At 42.5% G+C, this 10,338-nt stretch overlaps 1 protein-coding gene across 1 annotated transcript; it reads left to right on the top strand.

Annotated features, from left to right (window-relative positions):
• The first annotated feature begins 3,682 nt into the window (after positions 1-3,682).
• Positions 3,683-7,443, top strand: LOC141940047 (lymphotactin-like). The gene is made up of 3 exons (XM_074860815.1): positions 3,683-3,830; positions 6,393-6,510; positions 7,236-7,443. Exons 1-3 carry the CDS (start codon positions 3,683-3,685, stop codon positions 7,339-7,341), a joined length of 372 nt encoding a protein of 123 aa, XP_074716916.1. The 3' UTR covers positions 7,342-7,443.
• Positions 7,444-10,338: the final 2,895 nt, after the last annotated feature.

Below are 10,338 nucleotides of genomic sequence, written 5' to 3'. Positions count from 1 at the left end.
GATAGTAGAGACAGACATGTATCTCCTGAGGGCGACATCTCCCACTCTAAAAAGAGTTGTCTGAGATACAGATGTGTCTAAGCTGAAGTTCTTAGGTCCCCTCTTAAAGTCACTGAATGCCCTGATTTATTCTTCAGCAGTGATAGTGACCTTCTGGCACATCTTCACGTTCAAGGGGGCTGCTGAACATTCACTAAAGATGCTCATTTCTAGGAGTCCATAAGAATATACTTATCTGTGAAGATCTTGACCTCTCTTTTTTGAAAGCTAACTACAGTATGAGAAGATGCCATACTTCAGACTCTTTACCCTGGTAACTAACCTCTGATATTAGGCCCAACACTCTGGTCACTGCGTATTTCTTTTTCTTCAGCAGGGTTGCTGACATGAAACAGGTATATACACCAATTATTTCAGTAAAAATTTCTTGACCTTGTTAAAAATTAGGAAAAGTATTGCATTCAGCAGTTGGTTAGGAGCTGTGCTAGAGCAGACCCTGACTTGGCCTCTTGCTGTGTGTGAGTAGTCTCACGTGTCCCTTCACCTCCTGTGCCCCAGCCACTGTATTGGTAAAATAGAGGCAAGCTGCCCTGCATGAACGGGGGCTGAAGGGCTTAGGAGAGCCCTTGAACTCTTGCTGTTGCTGTCCTGTGTCCCAGCCTCTCCTCACATCATGTAAGAAGCCTAGGAGACTCACTCAGAGCCTGTGGTTTTCTGCATGTAAGCAGGCTCCACAGATTAAATGCCAATACATCTACACATCCATACCTGCAGTACCCACTCTCTGCACTTGCTTTCTCTCAGCAAAGAGTGCTCATGTTAAACCTGAGATGTGGAGGGGAGGAGAAGGGGCAGCTCTCATGGCGCACACAACATCATACCTGTAGCCAAGGGTTTGGTAAGCATTGTGGTACAGTTAGTCATCTTCATCCACAATTCAGACTTCACAATCAGAGAACTCCATAATCATCCGTTCGTTTCGTCTCTGGATGTATCACAATCTGAAAATGATCATTTTAATCCAGAATGCTTTGAAAGCAGCCTGTGATGAGTGAGCCATACAAGAGGCAGTCAAGCCCCAGGACAAGTATCATTAGCATTCAATTTATCCAGAGCTGAGAAGCAGTAATAGGAAAAGTACTTTGGACACTTACTGGCTGCCTTTTTAATATGACTTACCAGCAAGAGAACAGAAAGGATATACATCCCATCATCTTGCACTAAGCTTTTGCCACAGCACGGAGGCAGTGCACACTGGTGTTAGAGTACGTGCAAAATGAGCCTTATATAGAAAATTAGAATATCAGAAATCATCAAACATCCACAGACAGGGCTGTGGGACTCCAGCCCTCAAAACTCTCCTCCAAAACACAGACTTCACTGGACATAAGCCAGCCACAGAGAACAACAGCCAGGAGGCCACAGCAAATGAGAACTACAAAGAGGGGAAAGCTTGCCACAGGGCAATTTTTCCATCCCACCTTAAGAATGGTGGAAAACTGAAGAAGCAACAGGATTTCTAACGACACCTCAGAGATGAATCTATAACCTGCAGAAGCTTCTGTGGGAAGGACTGACTTTTTCTGAGCTGGCTCATGCTCGACACAGCTGGTGACCCTCTCTCAAAGCTGTAGACAGTGAGTATATACACACATGTACCTACAGTATCAGTGAGCAGAAGTGGGGGAGCATCTCATCCCTTAATGGGGAAAAAACTCTCTACCATCAACGACAAAGCTGCTATCTTGCATCTTGAAGCTGACACACACCAAAAAGTTAGAATATCTCATTCAAGGAGTGATTTCAGGCAGTGTTCAGCAAAACACCAGGCTGCTACACTGCTTGGACACAAACTTAATATAGATTTCCCAGTAGTGCTGCTGAGGTCAGCATGGTTATTCCCCTGTGTGGCATCAGGCATGTCCTTTAGGGGCTTTGGTTAAAGCTTCGGCTTCCATTTCGTTGCAATTTCATTAGTGATGCAGGTGGGGTTAGCAGGCATTCAAGTAAATCAGCAAGTACCTTACACCAGCTTACTGTCTGCTTTTGCCATTGCTTTTTCCTGGGTTGCATGGAATATGTAAGGGGAAAGAATCAAACCAAAAGGAACAAAGAATGCACATGTATATACAAGTAAACCAAGCAGTGTGTTCTGTACCTGCAAGACCTACAGACCGTTCCTGAGGTTACAGACCAGCCATTACAGTCTAGGAGTCAAGTATTTGAGCTCAGTTCTTAGCCTGAACTTAATTTGCCTGAGGAATCTTAGGGAATTGACTTCCACATGCTGCGTTTCCCCATGCAAAGCTATTTACGTTGACGTTATCAAGAATTTGGAAAACAAAGTAACCAGCTGAGGCGAGGCCTGGAGGTAAGAGCAGGGGAATCTTCAGGCTCACACGAATGGACTCTTGCTCCAGGCTTTGCACTGACAGCTGTTCTACACCACTGCCTTACAATACCAGGCATCAGGCGGCCTGGGGCTTACCTAGTCACACCAGGCCCGCCTGGGTCTCCATGGGCCTAGCAAATCATGGCTCTTTCTACTGGGCACAGAAGTGCTCCCGGGTGTAAAGCACGAGAGATTTCTGCTCAGAGGCTCTGAGCGATGATGCCAGCTCAGGTGTTGCTTTGTGTGTGGCCTGGAGGTCCACAGCTTGCTCAAAATATATTTGCAGGCCCAAAACCACTAGCATGTAGCCACGGTGTCCAGTAACTCAGACCACCTTACCACAATATAGAAAGGACACCTAAAACTGGGTAATAGGACTAGCACAGACTGCAAAAAAGGACAATTTTGATAGAGGCACAACTGGAACAAGTTGACAGACCTGTTGTCAACACCATGCTTACATGGAAGTGCAATGAACTTTTTTCTTCTTTCCTATAAATTGTGCCTCTCTGCCTGGTTACTTTCTTGGGGTCCATTCTTTACACTAGAAAGACCACACCACACACACACACACAAAACAAAACAAAAAAAACCCCCACACTCAAAGCCAAAAAACTTTATAAACTCTTATTCCTCTTTGAAGTCACTGTATTTTAGGTTATGCCTGACAAGCTGAAGGGCTAGTGGATCTGGCTCTGTATGTACAAGTGCATTTGCTCTTCCCTCTCCCAGCACACAGTGGTATCAGCTTTGGCCATATCAAATCACAGAGAAAACAGAAGAGTTCTGACAAGCTCCACCACACATAGGAAATAGGAGCGATACCCCTCCAAAGCTACGTGTTAAAATGACCAACTATCTACAGCCACTATGGAAAAAGCCAAAAGGCGTTCCTGTTTGCATCAGCCTTTAGCTCACAGTTCCCCTTTTAGGTGGTCCACTGGTCAAAGAGGCAACTCTGAATGTTACTCTGTGCCTCTGCGGTGTGGCTCAGCTATGGCTCTCTAAATTGAGGTGTGAGAGGACAGGAGCATTTAATAAAGGTTTCCACTACAGAGTAAGAGCTCTCACTTCTTGCAGCTTGAAATAAACCCCACTCACTACACAGAAGCAAGTGCAACCACAGCAGGGTTTGAGCAGGAAAAGCCTTCACAGGGGGGCTAGTGAAGGACGGGTGGGGGAAAGGAGGTGGTTTTCTGTCACCAGAAAACAGTACTGCCGCTCAATTTTTCCACTTATAGTCAACCCCCCCATGACGCCCCAAAAGTGAACGCAAGAACTGACCACTGAATGACAATATATAAACTCTGTGAAAGAGGGCTGACAACAGCCACTTTCTTCTCTGCCGTGACAAAGAAGCCACCAGCAATGAAAGTCCACGCTGCAGCTATCCTCGTCATCTTCTGGCTTGGCGTCTTCACCGAGCACACGGTGAAAGGTAAGTTTACAACCCAGGAGGAAGGCAGGAATTGCTCCACATTGCACCAGTGGTCTGGTGAGAGGGATTCATTCTCAGCCAGAGCTGATTCATGAGATAAAACTTGCAAGAAATCCAGATCAGGACCACAAGAAAGGCAGCTTTATAGGAGATTTCATCTGATGTCCTGTTAGTTAGTGGTTGGCTTCTGCCTTAATGCAAGGAGAGTTTCTTGCCTTAGAAAAGATCTTCTGTGCAATATTCTCTCTCTTAAAATCATGAAATCTTGAAGGCACAATGTCTTTTAATCTCACTGATGCCATATAACAATGAGTTCTATAGGTTAATAACATTTTATGAAAAATATTATTTGAATAAGATGTACTTTTTTCTTTTTCCAGATATACTTTTATTTATATTTTTGTTATATCATTTTGTATTTGTCTTTCACTAACTATATAGCCTTAATTCCTCTTATGTCCCTATTTTAAATAGTTCTTCCAGTTCTGTATCACATATTGCCTATTTGCTTGTTTCTAGCCAAATATTTTGGTGCAGACAGGCAAACCATGAACAAAAAGTGCAAAGGAGAGCAGTGGATTTATACAATGTCTTCTCTCTCTTCCTGATTTAACACAATTTAACATCTTGTTTGAGACCATTTATGAGCAGTGAGATGAACCATGTTTATTAGCCATGCTTTAAATAAGTTTGTCTACAGTGACTTTTGGATTAGGCCACATGTATCAGGCGCAAACATGAGCGTACACACACATAAGCACATGCCTTCTTATACACAGATTCACACAAACAAGTGCATAAAAATCACAGAAAACACTCATATGCAAGACACATACAAACCCACAGAAACATGCAAAGAGGAACATGCAGAAAAGGCATCTTCACAAAACCACACCAAAACCAAACTGAGAACTGCTAAGCGTTCTCAAGACTATGTAGCTACACAGTGAGTATGCTGACCTAGTGCCCCTAGCGCTAGACCTTACTACATTCTCATACACTGATTACCACTACTGCTGTTCATCTCGGCAACATGTGGCCTCGTATCACAGACTGTCAGTTCGTAATGTCATTCTCTAGCTTGTGTAATTTGCCATAAATATCACCAAGTCTGAAAAAGTACACTGAGGTGGTCTGCAAGGGATAGAAAAAGGATTAGAAAGAAAGAAAAAAAAAAAAAAAAAACCAGCAAAAAGGGTAGTTACAGGTGCAGAGCAGTTTGGTTTTGTTCCCAGGCTTAGAGAAGCTGTGCTGGTATTCCCTGCATGCACTCCCTGGAGACAGTTAAGTAGTAGAGAGAATATTTCCAGGACTAGTAAGGATTGCTTGACTACTTTGAGCTCTTTAATGCCATGTTTTGAAAATCAGTCTGAGTGAGGCAGTAAGATACATATTTGCAATGAATCATCAAAAAATACATCGCATTACTCGTGACTCAAGAGCGATCAGAAGACACATTCCTTCAGGCAAACAAAATCTCAAGAATTAGCAACTCTGCCACTACTGGTGCGCTGGCTATGCAACAGCTTCTCTAACGGCTGATGTGTGTTTGCCTCAGCTATTCCAGTTATTTAAAACAAAGAAAAGCTCACAGATAATGAGATTATGTGAAGAGGGTGTCATATTTAGCAACTTGTACCTGAACAGCTCTTGGACTTTTCTCAAGCCAGTTTCTCTATAAATTCTTTAAAAAGAAACCTCAGAATACAGCAGTGTTCTGTTTGTTTCCTTGTGCCTTCCCAAACCTGTCTTGGATGGGTGGGAGAAAACCAGAAACTAGCAAGCAGAGGCTTCCAGTAATGTATACATATACTCCATCTCACTTAAGTGAGCTCCCATTTTTAGTTATCATCATGTAAGGTAACAACCGCCCCGAGAATTCTACACTGATACCACAATCCTCTTAATAATCACCAGCGCGTTTCCCTGAAATATACACAAACGTTGGAGGAAGGAGGGTTAAGTAGCACTCCATTGCCTATGAAACCAGACATATAGCAAGAACGTGCAAGTACTTAGTCTTCTGGCAGATATACCTCCCTTTCTCTCAACAATTTTTTTTTAATGCTAGTTTTGGATGTCCAGTGTCAGACAAGTAGCCTTGCTTTCCTGTCCTTTGCTTGGAAAGCAGGGGGAATTACTCATCCACATTCAGATGGCATTTGGAAATCCACCCATTAAAGGTGCTGGTTTTAAGCCCTAGTCCGTATGGACCCTTATTGGCAGATGATACAGACCTAATTATGAATGATGCCAAATACCTTTTCTGCTATGGAAGTAGTGACCCCCTAGAAGCAGAATGATTGTACAATTGTTCAGGAGAATGGGTGAAGATTAATATCTTAACTGAAATAGCAGTAACACTTCAGAGATGGTAGGATGTATCACAAAAAATACCTCAAGCTCTCTTGTATAACTGGTATTGTGGCTGTACATCATGAGACACTCGTGTTCTAACCAGAGCTGGAAATCTGCTGGAATTCATAATTTATTAAGTAATTATGGCTAAATATTAATATAGTATTGACTGCCTTTGTAATTTATCTATTTTTCCCCTTCTAGGGAGCATTGGAAGTCAGTCCATGAGCAGATTAAAGTGTGTAAATCTGCCTACACAGCAACTGCACATCCGAAATCTTGTCAGCTATGAAAAGAGGCAAGGTCCAGTAAACGCCATCATGTAAGTATCCAGTGCACAGTTCACCTTCAGATTCATCTGTGCAAACACTCTACCATTGAAAAGAGAAAGGGGATCATCGTGGCCCAACCCACTAAATCTGGCCAGTTCAGGTCACCCATCCAGTTCCCCCATGAAGCAGTCACCTGGCAGCTGAGGGAGTGAGGGGAGAGGGGTGGCCCTCAGAAAGCTGGGAGATGTATGTTGCTTACAAACGCTAGCAGAAATCTCACTGAACAGCCAGGTCTTTTGTGCCCAGAAATTGGGGAAAAATCTCAGCAAGGGGTCAGGGTGGAGCAGTCAGAAGGCCAGTGCACTGAATTGAGCCAAGGGGAAAGATCATGTGGAAGAGTTTGGGGTAACTTGGCTCCTGCTAGGAGCTGTGTTGGGTCTTTTGATCTCACAAGCATGCATTTTATCAAATCTGGGATCTGCTCCTGGGACGTAAATGTGCATCATCATTTCATATAAAATCTCAAAGGTATGTTTCTTTTTTCAAATGTCAGTATATATGCACATGACCACGTATGTTACATACATACCTATGCCATAAATAGGGGACAAATGTTGGTAACTGCTGTTATTCCAACTAACAACTACAAACTCTGGCATATGATATGGTTTTACCACATTGCTCCTCATGTTCTGCATAAAACCCAAGAACAGTAAACCTGGGTTTGGAGACTGGGATTTAATGGCCATCTGGTTTTCTTTCTTTCCTCCTACAGATTTATGACCACAAGAGGTATCAAGGTCTGTGTAAATTCTAATCAGGAATGGGTGCAGACTGCCATAAAGAAAATAGACCAAAAACGTGCCACCAAAGGCAACTGAATGGAATAATCATCAGTGCTACACATAACAGGAAAGAAAGCCTTAGTATCTGCTTTTAATTCCTACTAGATAATGGCAATAAAATCTCTGAGCAAACACGAACTCACCAGATTCTGTTCATCACTGGTTGAACGTCTGCTGACTTCTTCGTTTTATAGCTGGACTGTTCCACTGATTATTTTCTGAAAAGCTTGCTAGTATTTATTTACAACTGAATGTACGTCTTCTCATCCTTGCTGTCCTGACCAGTTTGGCATTTTCAGGGTGAATGGCAGATAGTTTCACATACCGTAGGGAAGAAGATGACCTCCCACAGAGCCGGAGGAGTACAGACCTCCATCCTGACGGAGGTCAGAATGTTCTGCGCCGAGCGCTGGGTTTGAGAAGGTGCTATATAATTTCATGGTTACTCATGCCTATATAATCTATAAATTAACTAATGTCATGCTTCAGGCTATCACCTGATCAGTGCAATATTCAAAAGATCATCCCTGGGGCTTTTATTTTTATATGCAGTATTGCAGTATCAGCTCAGTCCATGATGATGTATGGATACTCTCACCAAGGGATGACCTGGAGTAATTCAGTGTAACTCTATGAATGTAACCCTCCCTATTCAACTTGTACTGGGGAAGTCATCCTACCCACTGACTTCTGTGAAGTTACTTCAGTTTCACCCTCACGTGAGACAAACCTGAAACAATTGCTTTACTTTTTCCTTTGCTTTTCTCTGAATAAGTAAGAACAGACCATGTCTGGAATCTGTATTTCACAAACTCATAGGAACTCCCTGCCCTAGAGAACTATGTATATGTAAGTGTCTTATAATTTAAAAATTGATAAATTCTATTAACAAAAAGTTTTAAATTTTAATAAAATTACTATAAACTTGGAATCAAAGGGTATGTTTGTCTTCTTGTATGTAATGCAGATGGAGACTGTTGAAATGGGTACCAAGATGAAAGCACAAATCTGAGAACTTTTGGGCAAGCCAGCTGAAGCTGACACTATTGCCAACTCATGACTCAGACTGTTCAAAAGCAACCTGATTCTGAGCTTTCTACACCATATTTCAGCTGTAAAGCCCGTATTTCAGACAATGTCTCTTCAAAAGTTCAGGTACTTAAAAGTCAGACTCCATACAACGCTAGGATGATCCTCACATTATTAGAAGTGAACACAAAAGAGCTCTGGGCAGAGAGAGAAAAAACTGGCATGTGAGGAGCTTGAGGGGTGGAGGAGAGCTATAGGCAGAGGCACTCCAGGAATAAACCTCCTATCGTACTACCTCATGTATGTAGCCTGCACTGCTGCTAAACTATGGGCATTTCATCACAAATAACCTCTTAGTGATACAGATGAAACTACAGCACTTCCAAACTACACTAAGGAAATAAGATCACGTTACTCTAAAAGCCAGTCTTTACAGTTACCTGCGCTGGTCAAGTCTGCAGACACAATTTGTCTCCTGTGGCTCGTGTTTTGTCATAGCTCCGTCCTGTGTAGGGAAATGCATTTAGTCTGCACCATCCAGGACAGGATTTAAAGCAGTGCTACTGCTCGGACAGGGAAGAGAAGACAGAACAGAGCCAAGGCAGGCTACTGAGCCTCCATTATACCGAGCGATGCTTCCTTACTGACGTTCTCAATACCAACTATACCAGAAAAAAACAGTTGTTGCTACAAACTTTGTAAGAAGAGCTTTACAGGTAGAAAGGATTATTGAGATGTTTCTGGAGTACGGCAATATATAAACTGGTGTTCATTCATTTTGAATTGCTGATCTCAAGGCCCCAGTCCTTCATATTATAGACAACAGAAACGCTTCTGTTCCCTTCAGCAGCATCAGACTATCAGCAGGCTACAAAACCAGGTCACCTATAAAAAGCATTTTCATGGTAAGCTCTCTCAGATGAATATCATCAGCTTCCACTGATCAAATTCATCCAGGACCAGAACTAACTAACATGCTTTTGGCAGGCAGAATTTTAATGCCTTTGCTCATACTCAGTAGTATCTTATCCTGGAATTAATCTTGCTGAAGTGAACATAATTTTTTTTTAATTAGGACTATCACAACCTGAGGATATATTAATTAACCATCACATAGCAATTAATACTTTATATCTGCTTATCCTCATCACAGTTCATAGCATGATTAATAATCATTTTTAAGAGTGAATCATCCTACTTAATAATTACATCTTGTTTGTTATACCTTGCAAGTTCTGTAATGATCCTTGTGCGCTTCTTAGGAGTTAATTACTATGGGTGATCACTGCTCTCAACATCTCTTCCTACTCAGCCATTAAACCCCAGGGACTTCCTGTCTTTCCCTGACCATTCCTTACCCCAGTCCTTGCTGTGTGCTATTTTTGTCATCTCTAGCTGTGTATAATCTAGAAGCTTATCTGTAATGCACTGCTCCTGCCTAGCACTTTTCCCTGAGGCTTTCAAAATGCTTTAGAAAGAATGGAAAATGTGATTAAACCTCCTTTTCTCACACACACACACACACAAAAGGAAAGTGCAAAATGAAGAACTAGAGTGCTGCTATTGTGTTGGAGGCAAGTAAGAACCATAGTGTTGGTCCCTTCAACGTCCTTAGGAAACATCTCTCTTAGAAAAAACAGGAAGTTAGGCTCCACGGCCTGAAGATCTGGGGCTGTGGTTGCACTGATGTCCTCCCTGCACTTAGCCTAGCCCACCATTTCTTCTCCAAGTGAGGCAGGGAGCAGTGGGCTTATGGTGACTGCTTCCCTTCCTGCTCATCCTCTGCTAGATTGCAGCCTGTATTATGAACACTGATTTGACTCCTTTTGTAAGATCTGTGCACCACTTTGCCAGAAAGGACCCTCCAAATACACAGGAGAATACACGCAGGAGAAAGTGGTGTGAGGTAGCTGCCATTAAGTCCTTAATAAGCCACAGACTTTTAGCAGATCACTTGCTTCCTTGAGTGATCATCTCTGCTCTGTGACATGTACCTAGGGTAAG

The sequence above is a fragment of the Strix uralensis genome, chromosome 2 (genome assembly GCF_047716275.1).
Source record: "Strix uralensis isolate ZFMK-TIS-50842 chromosome 2, bStrUra1, whole genome shotgun sequence".
NCBI lineage: Eukaryota > Metazoa > Chordata > Aves > Strigiformes > Strigidae > Strix > Strix uralensis.
This window is presented reverse-complemented; position numbering and strand designations above follow the sequence as displayed.